The sequence below is a fragment of the Anthonomus grandis genome, chromosome 9, assembly GCF_022605725.1.
Source record: "Anthonomus grandis grandis chromosome 9, icAntGran1.3, whole genome shotgun sequence".
NCBI lineage: Eukaryota > Metazoa > Arthropoda > Insecta > Coleoptera > Curculionidae > Anthonomus > Anthonomus grandis.
The window spans coordinates 14,632,510-14,659,542 of NC_065554.1; the positions used below are offsets into that span (position 1 = coordinate 14,632,510).

Below are 27,033 nucleotides of genomic sequence, written 5' to 3' on the forward strand. Positions count from 1 at the left end.
TTTGTTTTAAAAAAATATTTATTAAGTAATTCGTTATTTTATACCAGTGAACTTTACAATGACCTTGATAGGAGAACTTATACCTAACAATTCGAAATGATATCTTGTGTAATTTCTGACGTTGCTCAAAACCCTCCTGTTTTTTTTTGCTGCTGTTTATTGTAAACACTGAACAACAAAGATTAACGATTACAAGGTGTTTGAGACGACAAACACATTTTTGAAAAATGTATTTTAATCGTTTTGGGCCACACTGTATAAATAATATCCCTGTTACATAAAAAAGAAAAATATGACACAGTATAAAATCGATGTGATCTTCAGTAATATTAACATTTATTATTTAAATGACCTGCTGATTAGTAATCGGTCGGCACAAAAGTCACAGGGGTTCCAATTAAACATATATAATTTAAAGTCGACAGTTATCTATTTTAAATCCAGGTGTTGAAAATTTGAACTTAACCGTTGGTGCTGCTATACTCCACTTTGGAACACCTGGCATGAATAAATTGCAAAGAGAAAATAGAAATTTATTAAAATAGTAAAATATTACATGCAAATGATTACAAATTGTATTTTTAATAATAAATATGTTTTAATAAATGAGCAGGGGCGTACATATTACTTAGTTTTACTTTCAGTAAAACTAAGCATAAAATTTAGATAAATTTATTCTTCCCCAATCTCTCTCCATCATTTCAGAATACAATAAAACAATGTATATATTTATACACAAAGCGATAAATGTAGTAAAATTTTGAAAAATATTATTCTGAAAAATAATAGTATTGATGAAAATATCAAGTTATATATCCAGTTTTCAAAGCTTAAGGCAAACTAAAGAAATATAACAAAGTTTTATATTAAAAAAATTTATATATTGGCACAATTTGTCGATAACATTTTTTATACTTCAACACTAATATTGATCTAAATATTTTAATATACTCTAAACTATAAAACTCAACAATAATTTCATAAACAATTTAGAAAACTTTATTAACAATACAATCTATTAATATTTTTTCGAGTGTTAATGGGTCTTAAAATACACAAAAAGGCAAGGTTTCGAGTATCCTAGTAAATACTTATTTGTTCGAATAGAGAGAATATATAATAACCGATAAAATGATCTAGTTAATCTAATAAAAACCATCTTAAAATAAATGTATAAAAAGTATTGCATAGATGCCTTATTATCTAGCAAATAAGATTACCCAACTCCAAGTGGATTCTCTTCAGATTCTTATTTATGGTTCCGGAGCTCTTCCAGCTGTAAAATAACATAATAAAATTAGGATTTAATGTTGATTTTAAAAAAATCAGTATTGAATGAAATTATAACAATTGTAATATGGACAAGAAGAGTTGTGGCATGATAATATTCATGGATAAAACAATTTATTGCATGAAAAAGTTAACCAAAATTTGACCCATCTATAAAAATCATTACATTATTAGAAGCAAGTACAGCTGTACAGGTATCTTAAACTCTATGGGAAGTATATTAAAAATAGCCTAAATATTTTTTAGGTGTAGAGAAAAAAATTACATTGCAAACAGAAATTAAATTATCACATTTCAATAAAAGCTTAAAGAGCTTAAGGCTAAAGCTGCACCATGATCAAATTTTCGGTTTAAGATATGGATAACTTAAAGTCAGATATAATATTTGTTTAAAAAAGGTTAATTGACGAAATATTATTGATCGGAATATTCTCATATAAACTAAAAATCAAGAGAAGAAACCAGATATATAAAAGTAAAAGAAAAGATTATAAAAATAATTTTAGGCCAATATCGATTGGGTGAATTTTATTTTTTAGGTACGACTGACCATACAAAGAAATCAAAAATTGTAAGATCGGTGGATTTAGCGGGCCACCTCGCTGGACCGTTAGTTTCAGACCCTAGTATATGTAACTCATACTTCACATTTACAGATGACTGTAGTGGTATTTACAGAATCTGAGGGCCAAACAAAAACTAAGATTTAACAATGTACACTATGTCCGATTTTGATTGTAAAGATTTATCTTAATTAGTTTTAAAGATTTTAAGGTTTTTGCGAACTGCGAGGTTTTGCCTCTGACTGAAAAAAATTTCACTTTTTAGGGTGCAGAGATATTTCGCACATTGTAGAAAAGATAGCAAATAGGTAAAAGCTGCTTTGGATACACAATTTCGTGTAGAATTCATTGGTGTGCTTAAAAAAAAAATGAGAGGCTTAATCTATCGTTTAAGAGTATGCTCCCAACTTGGCCTTTTTTTAATGGAATTCGTTGTATCTTTTGACGTCGATGACTTAAATAAATATATTTATTTATTTTTTAATGATGTATAATAATGGGGACTTCATTTCTAACGAAAGCTCTCAATAGCAATAAAAAAATTTTAGCTATAACATTAACAGTACAAATTATAATACCTATGTATACAAATTATAATACATAGGTATTATAATTTGTACGCTATTACACATTACATTATACAAATTATAATACCTATGTATTATAATTTGTATGTTATATTGCATTTTTATAGAAGAATGTGGACTTAATTAATAATTGATACCGATCTTAGATTCTATGAGAACATACAGTATCGGACAAAAATTCAGCGACGCTATAATATTCCTAAAAAACTTGAATGAACTGTGACTGTACCTCGTATAATTAAGAACAATTTTGTAGTATCAGTACATACCTTTGTTAATCGTATTTAAACATTCTTTGCTTCTTGTCATGAATAGCAAGAGATTAGTAAATTGTTGTATGTTTTTATGCATTTTTTCATGGACAAAAATAAAGCGACTTGATCGATATTGTTAGATAAACATCGGTTTTGGTCGGTATCAAATCTATATTTTGTTTAAAAATGCCTCGTGGTAAAAGTTTTTCTATTGATCTTAAAGAAAGAATTATTGCATCGTTTAAGATGGGAACACCACAATACGTAATAAAACAAGAACTAAGGGTTTCAAAATCTGTTGTGTCGAGGACCATTCAGAACTATCGAATTAGAGGAAAAGTAGTTAACCAAAAACAGACGGGCAGACCGAGAAAAACTTCAAAGAAACTGAATAGAAAGATTAAGAGGATCTTCCAGGCAAATCCTTTTCTGTCAGCAAAGCAAATTTTGGCTAAAGCTTGGGGCTCTAATGTTTCCTCTCGAACGATACAGCGCAGACTAGTTGAAGCAGGCTTCAAAGCATGCACACCTGCCAAAAACCGCTTCTTAGTAAGAAGAATATTAAAGCACGTCTTCTGTATGCAGAACAACATGCTCACTGGACACCAGAGCAATGGAAAAAAGTACTTTTTAGTGATGAGTCAAAGTTTAATTTGCATAAAAGTGACGGTGTTCAATATGTTCGTCGTATTGCAGGTAAAAGACTTGACCCAAAGTATGTCCAAGGTACTGTAAAACATGGAGGTGGCAACGTGTTAGTGAGGGGTTGTTTCTCTGGCTATGAAATGGGACCAATTTACCAAATTGAGGGCATTATGGATAGGTTTAAGTATAAATAAATCCTTGAAAATATCATGCTACCTTATGCGGAATGGAATATGCCACTACGTTTTGTTTTCCAACACGGCAATGATCCAAAACATACAGCAAAATGTATAAAAGAATGGTTTAATGAAAATAAAATAGCCATTCTTAAATGGCCAGCCCAATCGCCCGATCTTAACCCGATCGAAAACCTGTGAGAAATTGTGGATAGGCAACTTAGAAGTAAAACCTATAAAAACAAAGAGTACATTTTTGAAGAAATTAAAAATATGTGGAAAAATATTGATCAAGATATAATTGATAGTTTAATTTCTTCCATGCCTCAAAGGTGCCGCAAGGTAATCGCAAATAAAAGCTTGTGGACTAAATATTAAGGGCGCAATCTGATAATGTTTTCTTTTATTTTTATTGTAAGCGTCGCTTAATTTTTGTCGTATAGAAATATTTAACTTTTCTTTCTTTTTATGATCTTGTTTATACGGAAGAATTTTGGTATGTTATGTAATAAATATATGTTTATTAATAAGTGTATTTGTTTTATTGAGTTTTAATTCTTCTTGCGTTTTTGCTTTTTTAATAAAAGAAAAAAACTGTATCGTGGCTTTATTTTTGTCCGATACTGTATATCATTGTATAAAAAAAGCCTCACACTTATTTATAGCCCAAGATATTTAAGAAAAATCCTCTATGACTCGCTGGTCTATATACATAACGGGCTATGTGCGGTAGAGATGAAAAATGACGGATATAAAATGGTTGTGTTCATTAAATTGGTGAAATAAGAAAATCTGACACAGGATTAAATGCAAAACTGAGAGAAAGAGGCTAGATAAATATGTGTGAAAGAAGGTTACTTTATAGTTTAGTTTTGTATAACAAAATAAAATTCAAGAAACTTCTTGTCCGGTCATATCTGTCATATCTAATTGTCCGGTTTAGATATTACACTCATCACTTAGACACAAGAATATTATTTCCCCTTCTAGGCATCGGACTACTCTATTAAAACGCTCATTTTCTCACCAGATTTCTAAATATTATAACAAAGTTCAAGCCGGACTTAAAACTTTATATGCATCCCCTTTCAGAGGCAAAATTAATAAGAGGCAAAAAGAATAATTCAATAAATATTGAATTATTCTTTAAATTAAATAATTTAAATTGCTTGGATTTTTGTCGTGTTTCCCATTGGTTTACCACTATTCAAAATCCGACAGCTTATTTACAATGTATGTACTGTTGAAATGTATTTTTTTAGACATAGTTATCATACAGTCTTATAGTCAAAAAGATGAAAATAAGCAAACTTTTGTTGCAATACCATACGATCCTATTGACGAGAGGCTTTGATAGAGTTTTCAAAAACTTAGGTCTAAGAATGGTCAAGGTTCAATTAAGGTTCGGCCAAGTTACGAAATCTTTTAGGAAACCCAAAAGATTGAGTCCTATATTTATATAACCGGAGTTAATAAACATATTTATTAACTCCAGTTATTGACGGTTATTTTATAATAAGTTTGCTTATTTTTTAATAAATAAATTTTGCGGAAAAATATCTATCCAAACCAATTTTCACCTTTTTTTATCTTATACAGGATGCCACCGCCTAAAAAGCGAGCATGTCACTGTCCTAACAAGAAATTTTTCGTTTTTATCTGTATCTCAGAGTGAAAACGAGTTACCTTAATTCTGTTTGCAGCAATATTAGTTTTAAAAGAAGTGAAAGGTGGTACAGGTTCGCGAAAACCTCAAAGTTCTATCTTTAAAGATAACCGAGATACTATGAAATGACCAAATTGGGACACACAATGTACGTACATATAAAGTTGAGAGACGATTTACGTTCATTCAATGTCAAATTCAAATTAATGCATAAATTAAAAGCATAAAACATCATTTTCGAAATTATATTAAATTTTATTTCGTATTTTCTGTTTCGGTCAGCTATGATTGTCGTGTTTTTTTAAATAAAAATTTGCAGTAAAATTATAGTTGATATCCTAATCGGTGTATGTCGAACACCAAGAGCTTAAAAAACCTCTATTGGGATGGTAAAACGGACACGACAAACGGCTGTTTATGAACCGGGAGTTACCTTAATTCTGTTTGCAGCATTATTAGTTTTAAAAGAAGTTAAAGGTGGTACAGGTTCGCGAAAACATCAAAGTTCCATCTTTAAAAATAACCGAGATACTATGAAATGACCAAATTGGGACAATATAAAAAGTACATACATATAAAATTGAGAGACGATTTGCGCTTATTCCATGTCAAATTAAAATTAATGCATAAATTTCATTTTCGACATTATATTAAATTTTATTTCGTATTTTCTGTTTCGGTCAGCTATGATTGTCGTGTTTTTTAAATAAAAATTTGCAGTAAAATTATGGTTGATATCCTAATCGGCGTATGTCGAACACCTAGAGCTTAAAAAACCAGAGTTCCTCTATTGGGATGGTAAAACGGACACGACAAACGGCTGTTTATGAACCGGGAGTTAACCTTAATGAAAAAAACTTTTTTTTGTAAATAGAGGTCCATTCTTGACGTGGAGTGGTTATAATATAGCGGGTTAGGAAGGGCGGTAAGACTTTTCTCCACAAATGAAAATGCCAATCTTTTTGTCAAGTTATATATTTTGATTATTTTGAAGTTCACTCATCATTAAACTCTTATACTATATAGCTATAATTTTTTGTTGTTTTGAAATAAAAAAGGAAGTTTGTTACGTTTTTTTTTGTGTCATTTTGAAAAAATACTTATTAAAACATAATAATAAATTGACCAGTAACATGTAAATGAGGCACTTTTGAAATTATGATCAAAAAGACACTAATCAATTCAACCTGTCCAAGAAAGTTCAGAGACTTTTAAAACCGTAAGAGATACAGTTAAGTAGTTATATAAAAATGTAGAATATAGTAAAAATTTATCAAAACTAAAAAAAAATCGATCGGATCTAGTAATTTTCCAACAAATTTTGGAATAAATTACACTTCTGCTCGTCTCTTGGTAGTCCTAGATTTAATATCCGACAATGCTTTCCTATGCCATCATCACCTTTATTTCTTTCCAACGATATCACAGTTGCATTACCAAAAAAAAAAACAAACCATTTAAAATACAAAAATTTCATTATTTCCAGAATTCCCTAAAACAAATCAGGTTTTTACCAAAGCGGTATTTTGTTTAGGCTGTGTATCTTTTGCTCACCTTATCTCAGATAAGTTGATTTCTCTTCGATTGTAATTTTTTAACCAGTTAAGATATCAAAATGCTTTTTCAATTTTTTTTTCACTAAGTTTCTGTACTTTTTGAATTGTACTAATTTTTTAAATAGTATAGAGTTTAAAAAACCAGAGTACCTCTATTGGCATTATAAAACGGACACGTTAAATAGCAGTTTATGAACCGGTGAGTTAACTTTGACGAAAAAACAATTAAAATCTAGTAGAAGATTTAGAGGAATATCCCTATAAAAAAAACGAATTTTCTGTATACTGGATGTCTTTACCAACAGATTGTTTAAAAACTTATCCATTTAAAAAGAAAAAGTGTATTTGTTCAGCTTTATGAGTCATACTGGAAAAATACTTAAAACATAATAAGAAATTGCAGAAAATTTGCGAATAAATTTTAAAAAATCCAGTTTTGAAATTACAACCAAAAATACAATACTAAATTTAACATGTCCAAAAAAGTACATTTAAAACCGTAAGAAATACAAAGTTGGTTAAATAAAAATGTAGATCCTATTTTTAAAACTAAAAAAACTCGGATACGATCTGGTAATTTTCCAATAAACTTTGCAATAAATTACACTTTTACTCGTCCAAGTAAAATAAAGTGGTATTCTTAGATTTACCATTTTCCAACGATATCGCAGTTGCATTTCCAAAACTACAAAAATTTTATTATTTCTGAAAATCTCTAAAACAAATCGGTTTTTTTACCAAAGCGGTATGTTGTTTAGACTTTGTATCTTTTACCCTCCTTGCATCTTTTACCCTACTTTATCTCCGACAAGTTGTTTTATCTTTAACCAAAATCCCATCAGAATGCGTTTTTAACATTTTTTATGTAAAGTTTTCGTACTTTTTGATTAGGTCATAATATTTTTTTTTAATAATTATAGCCAGAAAAAAAGATGTACTAGTTATTAAAAAAATCCTATGATAGGATTTCTGTTAGTACCTACATGGAGAAATTTTCCAAAAAGTACCTAGTAACTATAGCAATCACAATATCTAACAGCAAATCTATATTAGCTGTATTCGATTCAACGCCGGTTCTGGTTCTGGTTGACAGCTATTTGACGCTATTAACAGAATATTTGACGTATTTGGTTACAAATAATGACGTCAACGCATAACCAATACCAAACCACCCAAATGTAATAGTTCTGCTGTTTTTTTATTGGTTATGGTTCTTGCTATATTTGTGTTCTGTGGGTTCTTGTTTATCTTTTTGCTTCGGTTTGGTGGCGTTTGCTTTACACTTTTCTACTTTTCCCCCCAGAAAAAAAATAAAATTGCTGGTCAGATTGGGGTACCTTCCTCTATAACGCTATATATTTTAGACTCTAGAAGATTGTAGCAGATATTTCTGTTCAAGTCTACATCTATTAATGTTCTCTAATTATTACTAATCCTCTTTTATATTATAGTAGGTATGGAGTAAGATTTTACCAGCCCTGCAACTGTAAGAGACCTTAATCGACATGCGGCCCGTCATTGCCACCTGTCTTAAATAGTCAAGTGTATAATCATCATCTAAAAATTTAAAACAAAATACCTAATAATTTAAAGGGCTATTAAATAAATTATTGAGTAATAAAGGCCCTGCATTTATTTCTGCAGTGTAGTAACCGAGAGTAATATGATGTATGTAGTTTTTATTTACTTTAGTAGAAAAGAAATACCTACTAGTAAGAAGTAAATGGCAAGTAGAAATGTCAGCCTCTATATATATGGACTTATCGTTAATTAAAGTGAACATTTTCTATGTTATCTGGTTTAATATAAATACTCCTTAATTATTACTACCCTGTGGGATCTTATTATTGTATATTCAAGTTCAAATATAAAAAATTTATCAATAAAAACAATTTTGTCTTTTATCTCCTGTTTACAAACAAATCCAAACCAAATCGGATAACCACCTCGGCGGTCTGGTTCGAGATATGACAGACCAAAAGTAAACAATGACGTCATTAAATGTAAAGCGAATACCGTTGGTATCACTTCGGTTAACCGAAATAAGAACCAGCGTTCACTCGAATACAGCTATTTAAACATATATATTTTTTTAAATATTATAATAACCATAATACCCTCAAATATTTTAAGATTAAAAAGTTTATTCCACATTTCTTATTACGTTCTATATTTTATCTAAAGAACTCACCTCAGCCTCGCTATCCACAGAATCGCCCTCATCATCGCTGCCATGAACCGATGCCGCGGGCGTAGTTACGTGACTCGAGTTAGGACTCGGAGGCTCAGAAATTGGTCTGGGATATTTCATAGTTCCAACATTTTCAATTTCATCGACATAATCAGGAAACAGCTTGAGTAGGGCTTGGGTTCTAGCTTGACGGTAATACTGAAAAATTTAAGGATATTTAAGAAATATGTTGCGTTTGAAAGTATAGATTAACAACTTACTGCTCCTAAACTTCTCCAATCTAGCATATCACTCAACCGTTCAGTCCTATTTCTCTGAATAATTCGTTGTCTTCGACTTAACCTAGAGAAGTCATACATGAAGTGCGCCAACTGTTGTACTGACTGTTCTAAACCGATGTAACGTCTATCGACGATGTATATACCTAAAAAAGGTGTTTGTTGTAAGAGCAATTGGTTACATGGATAAGTTTAATTTATTAACAATCTAATAAATGACTAGAAACTTTTAAAACTTTAATCATCATCAAAACCCAAACAGAATTGAAATAATAACACAAACATGTTAAGCAACCCTATCTACGGCTACGGAGTATTGGTAACGAGGATGCAAGAATGAAACATGACTGATTTCATTTATAAAGGGAGTGTGGAGTTAACATAGAAACTTAAAACAACACTAAACGAAACGGTTAAACCTCGCCACTGAATACCATGTGCAAATAAGAACTTTGGAAAAACGTTAACTTTAACACGTTCGCTACCAGCGTCGCATATATGGACACATCGGTTCTTGCTTTTGAGCCCGGCGTCGCAAATGTGTGGCGTGACTGCTTTATCAGTTTTTGCTACGGTATTGCACTATTTTTGAAGCAAAAACAGATTCAATAGGTTATAGAACAATGAAATAACTTCAAAATGTTCTTGGTCTGAAGATAATAACATTTGTTAGTCCATGAGAAGCAGTTGAATTTGGCAGTTCAATGTTGGAAGTATTAAAGCAAATTGAATTGGTTTATATATTTTAAATATTAAAATTACACTTATTTACCGTAAGTAGATAGATATGCGGTATAATAATATATTGTTTAACTGCATATTTTACCTTAGAATATATTTTTTGCGTTTACAAGATGTCAACCCTACGTAAGAAATCCACAATGAAGAAAAGGCGTGTTATATATTCAAGTGAAGGAGATATAACTGAAATTACAAATAAATCGAATGAAAACTAGCTTTACGGACTATGAGGATAGGAGCAGCTCATCAAGCTGCAGTGAAAGTGAAAATTTTGAAGACAATTCAAATTATACTAACGGCGGCAGTAGTATCAATGTTTCAGAAAGTAATTCACAGTGGACAGAAGTAGATGCAGATCCAGCATTACAAGATTTTATCGGCAAAGAAGGATTAAAAGTGAATTTATTGCCAAATAGTACAACTTTAGATAATTTTTTATTATTGTTTGATAATAATTTATTTGAAAAAATTGTGGAATGGACAAACACCCACGCTAAAATATTATAAGATACATCAAATATTTCAAGTGAATCCAATTTAAAGAATTGGAAAAACGTTACGGTAGATAAGAGGAAGAAATTTTTAGGTTTGTGTATTTTAATAGGCAATATTCGTATGCCTAAGCTCTATTGGAGTAATGATATTCTGTACTATCACCGTATATTTGGACAAACTATGTGCAGAAATAGGTTTGAATGTATACTTCGTTGCCTGAGATTTTATGATGAAACATCAAATAAAACCAGTCGCCTTTATAAAATATCTGAGGTGTTAGATCATCTGATCACAAATATTGAAAACGTTTATTATCCTGGAGAAAACTTATCTTTAGATGAAGCGTTACTATTATGGCGAGGCCGTTTACTATTTAGACAATATATTCCACTGAAAAAAGCTAAATTTGGAATAAAAATCTATGAATTGTGTACTCCTGATGGTTTCGTCTTGAATTTTTTTATATATTGTGGAAAAGAGACGGTTAGTAAAAAAGAAAGAAAGAAAGAAAGAAAGAAAGAAAGAAAGAAAGAAAATGTGCTATATTATGTAAGAATAATCTTGTGTACAAGCATCCAACAAGCTAAAAAAACAGTAATGAAAATGGTCATGCTTATAGTGTTGTCTATAAGTTGTTACAAAATTATTTGGGAAAACGGCACACAGTTTACATGGACAACTATTATAACAGTGTGCAATTAGCCGCTTCGCTTTATTGAGACCAGACACACGTTGTCGGAAGAGACTTTTTATTACTGCGGAATTTGTAAGACAAATAATGGATTACCCATTGGTCTATGTGTTGATGAATGTTTTCAAATTTTTCATGAAAAATAATAAATTATATCTTTTGGATTTGAAATTTTGTTTTTTTATTCAACCATTACTATATAATTACATTCCTTTCACTAAATACATATAACATGTGGTCCTTTAGATATCCCTAGACCAGCGTCGCAAATATGCGTCAGGTTGAAAAATAGCTTATTTTGCTTTATTTCAATGCTATAAATATAATATTAAAAAATCTGATGCCATTTAAAGTCATTTCATAAGAAAAATTTCCATGGCCTGTGGAACAAGATTTTCTTCTCAAGCTCCGGTAGCGAACGTGTTAAATACTCAGTAGTAAGAAAGTATAGATATTGAAAACAAAAGTAACTATGAAAGTTTATTAGACACACCAGGTGATATATGACGTCAAAGATACGCAGTAAATTATACTCATACGAGGATTAGGATCATTTATGTGAGATAGTTTGCGTGGTCTATGGAAGATGTAGTCACTGTCGCAGGAGATAATCGGCTTTTTATTGTCTCCAAAAAGTCCAACTGTTTGCCATTGTCGCAATTATGCCAAATTCTTGTCATTTTATTCTAGCGGAAAAGTGTGTTTATTTTCTAAGAGATGGTTAGGGAACGCTGATTTACTGTTAACGACGTCAGTGTTAAAGTGTTTTTCGAACTGCTATTTGTGTTCTTTAAGTGTAAAAAAAGTGTGAAAGTATCTTGACGACACTTTCTTACCAGATATATACAGCTATTGTCCAATATATACAGCTGGACATTCTGGGCATGTGATTTCATATACTCCAGAAGTCTTGTTCTTAACCCGGACAAGGTGGTCTTAAAAGAAGTGCTGATATTGAATTTTGTAAAAAAGTGACTCAATGCGTTAGAGATGCCAGCAAAGTATAACAAACTCTGTATGTTGTCACTTCGTCCATTCAGTATGTATTAAATTGAAAGACAATTTATATTTGTTAACAATCTCGATACGATTAAGAATAAGACTGACATAAGTAAGTATTATAGGAAATTTGTTTGATTATGAAATTTGATGATGTTTGAAGTTCCTTATTGAACACTTTCCTTGATAAGGGAATAATTAATAGAATAAAAAGCTGAAGCTAGCAAATTTATGGGTTGTTGAAAAATTAGAATTGACCTAGGTTTTCTGTACATCTCTAGGTTAATACTATTATTTTCCCTTATAAAAAGAACGAAGTGTAACTTGTTTTATTCGTTTTCAAGTTTAAATTATTTTTTTACAATTGTATAACATTAACTTCTAAATTAAAATTATTTTTCACTTAATCGCTCTTTTTAAAATTAAACTTTCGGCAACAAATAACAAATATACGACGGGCAATAAAAAGTGAAGGCCCTGAGGATGGCCTAATTTAGGCCGAAACGGCAATATTAAAATCTAAAGTCTGAGTTTTATTTGACGCCAAATCCAACTCACTTAGCAGAAGCATAAAATATTTTTGAGTCACAAAAAAACATTAATCGAAAATGTTTGTTTGAATTCCTGTGGTAGCTGCATATAGCCAGAGAATATATTATAAATCATCAAAATTTAATAAATTTATAAACATTAAAACACTTTATTTTTCAGACATTTTAAAACAAATTTTGTTATCTTTTTTGACCCCATAATGGTATAACAATTTTGTCAAAAGGCGTTAAAAGCAAGTAAATAAACCACATACTGCGGCACATGAGATTTGATAGAAACAACATAAAATATCATCAATAAATTGAAAAACACATAAGTTAATAACATAAACATAGTAGGGAAGCTAAAACTATACAAATTTTAATTGAATTTAGCAAATCTATAAATTAATTTTATTATAAATAATACATCCCCATTTAATCGCAGGATACCTGTAACAAATTACGTTACGACTGACCTAATGAGGTTTAGACAAATATTTGCGATGTTTCGCTCAAGAAGTTAAAATTTATAATTTAGTTTCATATATTTAGTATAGTTCTTCTCTTTCTTGCCTGCTGGTGTAGTTCCCAGTAAGGCTGTTTTGGTCTAAGCAACTTTGGCTATTTGAAAAGGAAAGGATAAAGAACACCCACATGCTCACTGGGTGACGGTTAACGCGGAAATCGTTACTAGAGTTCATACCAAATAAACTTCAATACACGTCATGAGTGACGTAATTTAGTTGCCAACCATATACATTTTTGGGGTAATTAGACTGTTGGTAAAAGATGACATACATATTGCTCTAATGTGCCAAGTTAGAGCAATATGAGTTGATAAAGCAATACAGAGTTGATTTTCAGTTGACTTGCATTGAAGTTGAAGTATATTTTTTACTTCCGATTTAACCGTAAGTAACTAACAAGTTTCTTATTTTTTTATTAAACCCTGTGTCTTTTCAGTGACATATCACAAGACATATCACATTGAATTAACAGTTAAAAGCAATTTTAACGTAAATCGTTTAGTAAATCATAATGTAAATTATGGCTATGGACACCGCGTTAGCAATTGTTTTAGCTAAGTGTACTTGATTTAGAAATTGTGTACATGTATATATTTTGTTACCTTTTTTTGTTTAAAAATTAGAAAACATTTAATAAAATGTTTCAATGCGTTTCATAATACATTTACTTGTTTTCTGTTATGACACTTTAACTTCGGATTAGTAAAAAAAGATAGTGTGCTATCTCAGAGATACGAATGTATTTATCCATGTAAGAAGCATAATCAAACTGACAATTTTGTCATGAGACCTTAATCTTAACTGCTCTAAAATTATATATTTAATAAATTTTACAACAAACTAACATAAACACAAAAAACAAAATAAAGAAACTAAACTATGTATAGAAACAATAATAATATAACTAAAATCAAAATACATGTTTCTCTCACAGCAAGTATGGTGAATATTATCCCTACGTATTTGTAACTTTCATCACATTTTCTAACCTCTTTTACACCTCTTACTCGTCTCTCTATGACGTCTCTATCAGCTATAGTTGTTTGGCTTTCTTTAAAATGTTTCCAAACAAAAAAGTCTAGTGGGGTAAGATCCGGTGATCCTGCTGGCCATCTTATTGAACCATAGGTGCCTAACCAACATTCTCCAAATCGTCCTCTTAAATAATTTTAGACCAGCCTGGTGTTATATGTAGTGCTCCATATGGCTGGAATATTATGGGACCAACATTTAAAGGAAATTCATCAAGAAAATTTTCAATTTAATTTTGGAGAAAATTTAAATATCTTTCTCTATTTAATACATCCTCAAATATAATAAATAGGGCTAATCATTTTTCTTCCAAGTATTGCTTCCACAAATTGTTCTTGAAAACCACTGTCTCTCTTAATTCTGGGATTTTCTTCCGACCAATATCGTGTATTTCGATTAAATAATATCAGGTATGTAAATCTTGATTCGTCAGAAAAAAGAATATTAAAATGATCAAGAAATCAACTTTAATAATTAAACCACCTTACATAATCGTTTTCATATAAATATTGGTGTATTTGATATTTGTAGGGTTTAAATTTATACTTTCTTAAAATGCGGCAAGCTGTCTCATGGTTTGCTCCAATTACACTTTATATTTATCTCAGCGAAATTGTTGGATCTATTAGAACAAGTGCCAAGACATTCACTTCTTGTTCTTCGCTTCCAATACCCCGATTTTGGGATGGGTGTTGGTTTCTCCTAAATTACTCCTTTGAGTCTCCCAAAATAATTATTTGGTGGGCAATTTATTTCGGCATATAATTTAACGGCTCTACGACTATTTTATTGACATTCGCCATACGCTAATAGCGTGTCCCTGTGTTTTAAATTTAAAACTTTTAAATGAAAAAATGTCAAGTAGTTATAAAACAATACCTATTTTAAAACGACGCATACATATTTTGCTATGAATCTATTAGTTTTAAATTTTTATTTCATGGCTTTATTAAGTTCAAATTTCTCGGCTACGTCGCGAAGGCGTTAAACCAACATAACTTTACATAATTCATTACGCAACCCAATATAGGAGAAAACTTAAGCCAAAGTTTACTGAATAAAATACAAGTTGCTTCACTCGGCAAAAAACCTTTTATATTTCGATCTCAAAGGCAGGCCGCCGAGCTCCTGGAACTAGCAAAAAATGTAAAGGGGAATTCTGGTAAAAAATCGGTCGCAATGTGCGTGAGTGGATGAATAACCATTTTCCTGAAGGCTGGATTGGTCGAGGTGGTCCTATAAATTGGCTTCCTCGATCTCCAGATCTAACTTCGTTAGATTATTATTTATGGGGACATTTAAATGAGTTGGTATATGCCGTGGAGATAAATACCCCTGAACAACTGATGCAAAGGATTAATTGGGCTCTAATTATGGAAATAAAGAGAAATCCATTTTTTGTTTTAAGGGCTACTCGCGCAATAACGCGTAGGGCAAGATTGTGTCTTCAGCAAAATGGAAACCACTTTGAACATTTGTTGTAATTTGTGCTTTTTTGTTTGGTGTTTTTATGTTTTTTTTTTTTACGTAATAAATTAATTGTTCCTTTTTTTTACCTATTCAATTACATTAAAAAAAAAAAACAATTGAACTCGAAAAACAATTTTTGATCTTAAATAAAGTATTTGTGATAGTCTTAGGTCATGTTTATCCCCAACGGATTTTTAAGATGCTTTTTAATTTTATTAACTGTTGCCAAAATAACTTACGCGTTCTCTTTGTAAAACATTTACATCTAATTTTTTCGAAAACGGAAGCTCCTATCGAAATTAGACAAGAGCACCTTTTTTATGTAAAAATGTTTGTTCTTTTTAATTCTAATACCAAAATTATCACGGAGTTGCTAGAAAAAAAAGTTTTAACAATTTAAACTTTACCGACCACTTATTTTACACGACCCTGTATACATTTCGGCAAAAATGGTTGCAATATCAGTTTTAAATAGTAACTGTTGAAAATTTCAAAAGATTACAACTAGGCGTTCCGGATATATTAACAAAAAACCATCTTTAACATGATTCATAAAACACCCTGTAACTTAAAAACGATGCACTTTTGAACCATACTGTATATGGACTTTTTGTCTTATTTTTAGACAAAGATGCGGCTGGTAAAATATTCCGATGTAATTTCGGGACACCCTGTATAGCCACCTAGATGAATTACTAAGATTACTTTTAACTGTCACTTGTTAACTAAATGTCAACTTGTAAAATGCCGCTGAAAAGAGTCACTTTAATGCACAGCGAATGGCCTTAAAAAAATATACAGGGTTGGGTTGGAAATTTTAAAAAAAGTTATGTAAACTAAGCAGCGTATATAAATTTCTAAAATAAAAAATAAAAAATTCAAAGCCCAACAAAATTAGAGCTTGTTACATGGTTGCTGTGCCACCCGGCATATGTTTTGATTTCAATCTTATTTTAATTTTTCACGATATGACGTTAAACTAAATTTATTATTTTGAAATGTTATTTTCAGAGGCTCTTTTTACCCACTGTATTTCGTACCTTGGTTGTGCATTTTCAATTATTAAAAGCTTTTCCTCGAAAAAGAACTGTAGAATTATTTTAAAATAAAAAAAAATATATGAATTACATGATGCAAGAAATCCAAAACTCTTACCATAACTTTCCGGATCTGAGATATGTTCTTGCATAAAGCACCCAAATCCACTTAAATTCGTGGTTATACTTGGGATTCCCATAACTGTGCATTCTGCTGGAGTATAACCCCATGGTTCGTAGTAGCTAGGAAACACGCCCAAATGGCAACCTCGTACAAATTCCTCATAATCCAAGCCAAATAGCGGGTTTGTTGTACTCAAAAATTCTGGATGGAAGACAATCTAAAAAAATTATACACCGCATTTGGTTAATAGTCAAATGTTTCTAACTTACTTTAACGCGGTCGTGAGTGGTATTGAATAAATTGCATCTTCTAACATGGCACAAAACGGGATCGTTCCAGTCATCTACAAAGCGCAAAAAAAATAAGGAAAAATATGATTAAACATTTACATCTCTCACCAATAATGTTATGTGTAGTAACTGGTGGAAGCCCATCCCTTTGCAAGGAATATATACAGCGTTTTAATCTGACCATTTCTTCTTTCGTAAGTAATTCATTACCAGCTGGTAGCCTCCCACTTAAAACCGAATATACTTATAATACCTTTTTGTTATAACTAATCGTAAACTTACTTCAAACAAATCTCATACATCCTTTTTCCGATTTTATTTTGTACGTCTTGTATTGAGTCCCTTAAAGCCTTAGTTACTGCATGGCCTCTCAGAGATTCAACATTAAAATTGTTTGTTTTTGTTGGGAAAATCATAAAAGCGACTACTGTTATTTCAGGGTGTGAGCTCTAAAACTTAAAATGTACAAAAAAACAAATATAACTATTTTTTACTACTATACCTTTAAATAATGATTCAACCTAGCCAAAGCTTCAATAAAAATATCTGCGCCTTTGTTCCCAAACTCGTACCTTCCAGCAATAAAGAAATATAGGGTCTTATCTAAGTCGAAATCATAATGCCTAATGGTAATAATAAAAATCAAATTTAAAGATAAAATTATGAAAATTTCAAGTATTACCCATAAAAGTGACCTCTCACAAATTCATGAATTTTATCCTTTGAAAGGGCGTGTAAATTTTGGAACTCGTGCAGAGCTGAAAACTTCTTAACGTTTAAACCGTTTGGCGTAATAACGTCGGGCTTTCGCTTAAGTAAATGTTCTGCCTCATAGCCTGAAAAAAAAACCATTTTTGATAATACTTACACCTTTTAAAAACTAAAGAAACAATTTACCTGTTATATCAGAAACAGTAGTAAATGTATGACATAAATGTGTAGCCGCCCTTTCCAAGCAGTATCTATGGTATATCTGTCTTTTACCAGCCTCTTCATCTACTGCAAACTAAAGAGAAGCCCTAACAACCAACTTTTAAACTAGTCAATGTGGCTTACCTTGTCTAAATTATTATAAAAATCTGTGTTTCCAGCACACAAATACCTCCCTAACAAAGTAGCGTGAGTAGTAAATACAGTAGCTATATGTGTATGTCTAGTTCTGACTGCTATCAAACCAACACCGGCCTGCCACTCATGAAAATGTGTCACAATTTTAGGTACAACGCCATCGCCATCATCTTCTGATATTTGTCTAAACTGCAAACATAAGGTTCTCCTTAATATTCAGTTTGTGGATTCAAAAGTAATTGAATTAGAAGTATTTTTTAGAATCAGTAGATTTTCCTAGTATGTTAATTCTTGCTTAACACTGGTTGAGGTCTGCTAAGCCTATTGATATTCCTGTTTATGTATTGATTTCCTGTAATAATCCTGTATTGATTTCCAAATTCTCACTCAGGCAATTTGCACATGATGATACATTTATTATGATGGAAAATTCTTTTTTAACTAAGTTGACATTTATTACTGTTGATAGATTTGCTAATTTATTGACTGAAAAGGTTACTTTCGTATTGTATTTAGCAGTAAGTTAAATTTGTATATTTTTATTAGAGATCCCCCTCTGGAAATTTATCAATGCCAGGATAATTTTGTGACTGGTGATCTAAATGTACATTTTATAGAAGAAAAATTAACTTAAATTTTAAGATGCACGTGGATCAGCCAACCCAGTTTTCAGCATTTTCTTCCTCAATAATATATTTCTTTTCTACACATTTTAACCAAAATGATAATCAGGGTAATACTATCAATGCCGGGTTATTTGACCATGAGGCAATAGTATGGCTTAAGGGTTTGTGAAAGTTAGTAGTGGAATTAATGAGAATAAGTTTAGACACAATAGACTTGATATAGGAAGGGTTTACCGAGTATCTAAAAAAAATATGCACTCTCTTCACTATATGAGCAAATACTCTATGAGCAATGTCTCATTTTTAAAATATTTTAGCAGGGTCGATTAAAATGGCAAAGTGCACTAATTTCTTCCATAGAGCAAGAGAATCTTGGCAAATTATAAAGGACCTGAGAGGAAAAATAACGTCTTTGTTTCTCCAAGCACCTTAAATTACAATGTCCTCAATTCCTTCTACTGTAATATCACTAGTAAACCTTCAGCAAATATCTCACGGAAAATAGAACCCTGAAGCTATCTAAACAATGTGGTAGTAGCTGAATCTTTCTTTTTCGCTTCAACTAGTGAAGATGAGTTTAAAAGCTTATTCAATAATATAATTAAATAGAGTTCATGAGGTTGGTATATGGGCTTTCACTAAAAATATTTTTGGCCTCCTCCGTTTACCTCCTGTTGCCTTGCAGGTTTTAGGTGAAGCAATTAACTTTTCATTTGTTTCTGAAGTTTTTCCGCTTTGCTTAAAGAGAGCAGTGATTATTCTTCTTTACAAGGGGGTAAGCATAACTCTCCTGCTCATTTTAGACCCATAACATTACAGCCTAGTTAACTACACAGTTAACTCATGCAGTAAAATGCCTTCTCAAAGGCATTTAACTGCGTGAGTCACAGAATGCTGCTGGCGAAAGTAGAGCTGTATGATTTTAGGGGAACTGCCTTTAAGTGGTTTCATTCTTATCTTTCAGATCGCGTTCAGGCAGTTAAGATAACGTGAACGATCTTCCACAATTACAGATATCTGGCAATTTTACGTTGTTTGTAGATGATACCTCCATCCTCTGGCATGAACATAGATATGAGAACAGATTTGTTGAAAATAAAAGACTGGGCTGACGCAAACTGTTTTACAATTAAACGTTTCGAAGACCAATATCACTAATTTTAAATGTAATAATAATAAGCATTTATTTTCAACAAGCTAATGCCCAACTAAAGGAAAATCAATTTACAATTTATGAATACAATATGCAAAGTAATTTTCAATTGCATACAAAAAAATGTGTAGTTGCCGTAAATATAAAATTTAAACCAATAAGTACATTACGAAAGACAGGATAAAATATAACAAGCATAACTTAATTTCTAAAAATTAAAACAAAATACATACATACTTGCTAATTCCTCTAAATTTCCAAACAAATTCTACTCCAGCCAGTGCACACACAACAATTAAGGGACAAATATAGGGGAATTTCTGCATATATTTAAAAGTGGCGATAAGCTACAATTGTTTGTCACCCTCATCAGAGATGAGATACAAATTTTTGGACATAATGAAAATGGGTTCGGGGTATATGAAAAGACAATTGTTCCAGAAGGAAGGAGCAATCAATTTTGTTGTTAATGACCTTCCACAGAAAACTGATTGAATGTAACGTTCGACGTTCAGCTAAGGGCACTCCTTCTAATCTTAATAATAGTAAAGTGTGGTCTATACCTCTATCTGGCTAGACACCATCCTCTCGATATGCCAAATATTTTGAAAAATACCTTTGAACAACCTCCAGAGTATTCACATGGCAAATATAGTAAGGCTTCCAAATTAAAGAGCCATACTCAAGTAAGGGAGTTGGGTGTTATATCATCATATGTATGTAATACCAATGGTATTTATTTAAACAAGGAACCCATCACCATGCCAACCTTCAGCAAGCTTTTGGGTTTTCAAACAAATCTCTTAAATTTGGAAACCATATCGCAAATTTATGCAAGACAGTTTCATCTGGCTGTTATGCCCTTCGAGTTATTGTCAGCAATCTAAATTTTTCCATTGCCAGATGTGGATATTTTGCGACTATTAAGTCCTATTTTCGATATGGAATCTGCTTCTAGGGTTAATGCTTAAATTACCTTTTTAATTCACTATTTGTTTTGCAGAAAAGGGCCATTAGATATTTATATGGAGACAAGCCTTGTGACTTTTGTCGTCCTCTGTGCCTGACTCGTAATATTTTAACGCTATGTTGTCTTTTTTATTCTGGAAACAGTTTCTTTTTTTGTAAACTAAAATTATGTAATCAGTACAACACTTGACAAAATTACCCGCTGAGGCTACTGATTCCTCACTCTGAATTTATACATGGCTCTATTGTATATGGAGTTAAAACGTTATTTAATAATCTTCCACTAGAAATAAGAAAGCTTAAGACCGAACAAAACCTATGTATAAAACAAAGAAATTTCGCGCTAGTACAGCTAACTATAGTTTAAGTGAATTTTTAATGATTAGCATTTAAATATTTTTTGTTTTACATTTTAATCTAGTTTTGTTTTAACTTATTGTAATGTTTTGTAACTTATTTTATATTTTATGCTTTCTCTACAACATCAAAAGGCATTTTTTGAATTTTTTGTTTGAAACAAATGCATACATATAAAAGTTCAATTTAAGCCCAATCGACTTACTTCAGCTAAGAAATCTGCCACCATATACCCCAAAATAATCGCATCATTTGCTTCGATGTCTAAATGCGGCACTCCAATATTCGTTTTGTCCCAAAGTTCTTGCTTAAATTGGTCTAATTTCCATGCGGCACTACCTATGTCAAATAGAATTATTTGGGGGTTTCCATCTACCAGCCATCGACCTGTTACCACCTAAAGAAATTGAACGAAAATTGCGAATGTCATAAATTATGTTGATAAATAACTAAAAAAATATTACTTTATATCCCTTGTTTCTACAAGCATCTACTGCTTTGTTTAAGCTATTGTTAGAAAGAGGACCCTCTTCAACTTCGGTCCTGGCACAATGCTCTTTGTATGGTCCCATAAGGCAGTACTGATCTCCCATTTCTTCTGTTGATACATATGCCTTTGATCTAATCACAGTGTAGATTCCACCAACTAAATATTTCATAAAAATATGTAGATTAAATTATGATAATGGTTTACATTATAATAGAATATAATAAATATATGAAGTATTTTAAACATCAAAACTTTGAAGTTTGATACTGTATACCCAAATTAGCAAATAGAATAGGCAATTAAAATTCATCATTAAAAGTGTAAAAATAGTTTTAAAGGTTAAATATAGTCGGATGAGGCCAAATAAACTGAAATAGTAACACACAACTACGTTTCTTTGAATGAAAATAATCGATCAATTCGTTCTATGTGTTTGTATATTTTTATTATGTTTAAACGATACTGATATTATCAACATCGGTGTATTTCCCTTGAATAAAAAAAGAAACATCCAGAACAAAACCCTTTATAATGTTATGAACTTATTTCTGAATTTAGCCCATTACCCATTTATAAGAACTTAATCATATAAAATTTTTAATTTTTTCTAATTATTTTAGAGAAGCCAGAAAAAAAATGGATTTCCAACAATCTTTACATTAAAACCCTTCTAATAATAGATGTATATATCCCTCTTATTTAAATCGTTAGCATCTAGAGGATGACAAAATATATTGTTAAAATATCAAAGTAATTAAAAAATCAGTTTCCTGTGTTCCAACTACAAAAAGTTAAAAGAAATAAAAAATGAATTTATTAATCTATTTTTCTCTCTATTTTTTATATTATCTATTAACACCTACCTAATTTGAAAATTTTGCCGCCCTTTGGGTGAAAATACGAAAAGGTGAATTTTCTATGAGTATCAATTATTTTTGAAAGAACATTTCTTATTGTAATTATAGATCCAACATTTAAATAAGTAGACTCGTACTGTTCCTAAACTTAATTCCAAACCATCTTTCCAATTTCAAGGGCTTGTTACAGAAATTGTTACATAAAACTTTTTTGAATGATATCTAGACATAACTAGATAACTGGTAATCTTGTACTCAAGAAAATGGGACTTACAGAAGACAACACATCTATTTGTAATGGTAGAGTTGATGACTTAGAATACTAATTTTTTTATTGCGATTATAATGCAAATGCTTCTAAGTTTGTATTGTCTGAGTTAGCAAAACACTATTTATTACCAACAAATGTAAAATCCCTAATTTCTATGATAAGCCAAGATCCAAGATAGTTACATTTTTAGAATAGGTATTACTTTTGTTCAAATGTGAGAGAAAGTTATAGGGTATAATATTCTCTTGTCCTTCATATATGTTATGCCCTTTTATCCTGGTTGATTGTCCTTGTAAGTTGCCTAGATAGACCACTATGTAGTATGTGACCTTATTTTTTATGTTTTAGGATATTTAAGGTATTTTATGTTTTGAATGGGTAGTTTTTAGATTTTAGGGATTTGTTGTAGTTAATTATAGGGGCTGTATGCGCTATTGCGCAAAGCCAATCAAATGAGGAAAAAGCAATTTTTCTATTTAAAATAACAAAGACGTTGCTGATTTTGTATAGTGTAGTGCCGCATTACTGCAAATATTTTTAAAACATATATATGTAACCCTTAATCCATGATGCCAAGTTTTCAAATATTTCCAAAGTGTGAAAAATCGATCGCTGCAATTTGTCGTGAGACACTGAACTTATATAATAGAAAGATCTAAAGATGAATGAAAATATGTACCCTTATCTCCCTGGCTTACCTTTATTGGCTGCCTCCCAAGCCACTTCAAAAGTCCATCGGTTTTGTTCTTCAGCAGTCATACCCCTATCCATAAATGCCAGAAGGTTTGACGTAGACTCTCCACGATAAAACCTTCTACTACTTGATCTTTCACGTGACATTGTGGTTACTATAAAAAAAAAAGAAAAATTATTTAAATAATTAGCAATATCTTATTCCTTTTTAAAACAGTACAGGGAATACATAACTTGATTAGTTAGCATATAACTTAACAAGTTGGCATATAATCTATTATCCACAGAACATTAATTATTTACTAATTCTTATCTCATGAGTTAGGATATCTTCAATCTTGACCCTCACAAAGGTCCTGGTCCTAACAACATACATCCCATTTTACTTAAAAATTGTTGTCTCATCTTTTCCAAATCTTTATATTTTATATATAATCAGTCACTAAAAACAGGCAAACACTTTCAAAATTTTCGGAGCTATGTGGTTCCCATCCAAAAGTCTGGTGATACCTGAGATGTGAAGAATTATTGGCTAATATGTGTTTTAAGTACCATCTCTAAAGTTATTGAAAATTTAGTTACAAAGTTCGTTACTTCCTCTTTGGGCTCTGAAATTATGACTTCTCCAAGACATTTGACAGGGTCAATCAAGAGATTTTACTTAGTAAACAGTACTCCTTTAGAGTGTGTGCAACAGATAAAAGATTTGGGACCGCTACTTAACTCCAACTTAGACTCACTCCACATATGAATCTCAAAATTGATAGATCTCTAAATTTACAAGGATTCATTAAATGTAGTACCAGAAATTTTAATGACAGTACCTCCATTAAAACACTGTACTTTGCCTTTGTCAGAACCCACTTGGAGTATGGCTCCTCTGTTTGGAGCCCAAGCTACACATTTCATATACATTAGCATGATGGAAAGAAATCAACATAAATTTTGCAAGTACATTCAATACATGTTTTAGAATTTTGTTATATGACTGTTTGCTCAATAGTAGGTCTTGAAACCTTATCAGCTAGAAGAAAGTAGAAAAACCTAAAAACTCTCAATAGGTTAGTCCATTCAACCATAGATTATCTATATCCCTCTTTACAAATCACTTTACATGTACCATCTCACAATAGACATACCTTTTTACAGGACAAACTATGCCAAAAATTCATTCATTCCTGAACATTAAAACTAAGCAATGAGCTACATAGCCTTGATTTCTTTCAACCTTTGAAGCCTTTTCTGGAAGCTTTATCTAGCCTTCATTTATAAATTAAGTTGATTGTCAATAAATCTTTGTATCCTTTTTGTAGTACTTACTTACATAATTTTGTATTGTGCTTGACCCATTAATAAATAAAATAGAACAGTCTTATGTCTTCTGACAAATTAAACATGTATTATTAACTTTTTACATGTATTATTTATGAAGTTATTTTTATGGTATACTGGAAGTTAATGAATAGCATTTATTTAAATATTGTCATTCATTTTGTGTGGTACTTCTTGTTGCTGTGTGTACATTTTTGGAATAAGATTGTAAACATGCAAAGTTGCGAGATGCAAACACCTTAAATGTTAAAAAGAGGAAAAGACTAAAATATAGAATTTCTCCCGCATAATTCTAGTGCATTTTTGTACAAATCACAAGCAAAATTAGACATTTTTTTATAATGGATCTACCATGAGTTTTATAAATTTCCAAGTGACTTAAAGATTCATTATAATTTTCAAATTGGATAGTTTTGTATGCATATTGGTCTGTACAATTCACTCTAACTTATACATGCAATAAAGGAAATGATTATATATTCATAAATTATGAAACAGTATAAAAAATTTATATAGGGAGATCAAGTTTTATGAAGAATCTTTTGTCCGAAAATTATATTAGGCCAAGTTCAAAATTTTTATTAACTTTTTTTATTATTGCAAGTTGCTTTTTTTGCAAATACATCAATTTCTGTATGCTAAATTTAAAAACATAATAAAAGAAATATGTATGTACATTATATAAATATGAAAACCTTATACTAAAATGGACTTATACTAAAAGTCCAACTATTTTCATGTAAAATTTTTTTACATATTTTAGGTGGTTTCTAAGTTATGCCCATGTTCCATTATGAGTAAAACACAAATGTCCCATAATGACTAAAAATCTTGTTGTCACAATATGCATTTCAAAGGTTTGAATCTGATGACTTCTGGACCTGGGTTGAAAAAATAGCCTCTCAAAAAATGCTTATAGTAGGTACCTACCAAGAACTATTTTTATATTATTATTTTGAAATTGTTGGAAAAAAAATGCTCCTTTTTGTTTAACCTTTTTAAGAATACTGAAATTATTTCATAAAAATTGTTTGAAAAATATTAAAATTGTCCTAAGAAGTAGCAAAGAAATTTCCCAACCAAATAAAATATATAAACATGGCCATCACTTTAGTAGCATGTTACTCGATCTGTGATCTTTTTAATATTTGAAAGTTACTTATACAGTGTATTTTGTAATAAATAAGTTTTAGTGTCTACTGGTAACCAAAGAGGACAGTATATAAAAATATATTTTTATATAATTAACTAATTAAAATACATAATGCTAATGCTTACCAATTTTTCAAGGTTGGAATAATTTATCTTGAAAATGTCTAAAGACCCAATGACTATAAAAATATTATTAGAGCAATATATGTAGAACCAAAAAATTAACCAAAAGTTATCAGTTAAAAACAATATAAAACTGTAATAGAAATTTATAGCAATAGATAAGAATTTATATAATATTAAGCAAGTCTAAATAACATTAATAAGCCGTCTTATCTCATACTTTCAATAAACTAAGATGCATCTGTAATTTTAATTTAATTTTTGAAAATAAAATACTATTTGCGTCATTACGCTAATTAAAAATAGATATTGAGTACATGCGATTTGGCAGAAATATTTTGGAACTATACAAGTTAAACAATATAAAGATATTCCTGCAAACATACCAAACAAAAAATAATTCACAGGATAAAAAAAGTAGTACTTAGGCATGTTGCCAGATAATTGAATGTTATTGGTAAAAGAACTATTTTTTTACATTTTACCTTACGGATATGTTTATTTATAAAAAAAAATCGCTAAAAACCAGGATTTTTTTAACTTACAGCAGTTTTTCAGTCACAACTTTCGAAATCAAGATCACTCCGGCACTATTACACAAAAATTTAAATAATAAAGAAAACTTTTTGCACGACCTTCCTTCACGTAGTTATTCTATGAGACAAAAAGCATATTGTGCGTATAAAATAGAGAGAAAAGCCAATCGGATGACGTAAAGTATAATATTTGTGGTCCCTGCCACAAGGTGACCTTCCTGTCATATTGAGGAAATGAGTTTTGATGTTCGTTGAGCTGGG

At 30.7% G+C, this 27,033-nt stretch overlaps 1 protein-coding gene across 2 annotated transcripts; it reads right to left on the reverse strand.

Moving 5' to 3' along the window:
• Positions 1-869: 869 nt before the first annotated feature.
• Positions 870-26,948, reverse strand: LOC126740131 (glycogen [starch] synthase). 2 transcript variants are annotated; one of them, XM_050446048.1, is made up of 15 exons: positions 26,782-26,948; positions 23,635-23,784; positions 21,783-21,964; positions 21,524-21,715; positions 18,202-18,402; positions 18,043-18,151; positions 17,828-17,981; positions 17,648-17,768; positions 17,428-17,594; positions 17,254-17,372; positions 17,125-17,198; positions 16,850-17,072; positions 9,189-9,352; positions 8,929-9,126; positions 870-1,276 (listed from the first exon to the last, which is right to left on the reverse strand). In XM_050446048.1, exons 2-15 carry the CDS (start codon positions 23,774-23,776, stop codon positions 1,250-1,252), a joined length of 2,073 nt encoding a protein of 690 aa, XP_050302005.1. In that variant the 5' UTR covers positions 23,777-23,784; positions 26,782-26,948; the 3' UTR covers positions 870-1,249. The 2 variants fall into 2 exon arrangements, with proteins under 2 accessions (XP_050302005.1, XP_050302006.1); XM_050446049.1 differs by lacking the exon at positions 26,782-26,948 and adding an exon at positions 26,240-26,437.
• Between the last annotated feature and the right edge of the window lie 85 nt (positions 26,949-27,033).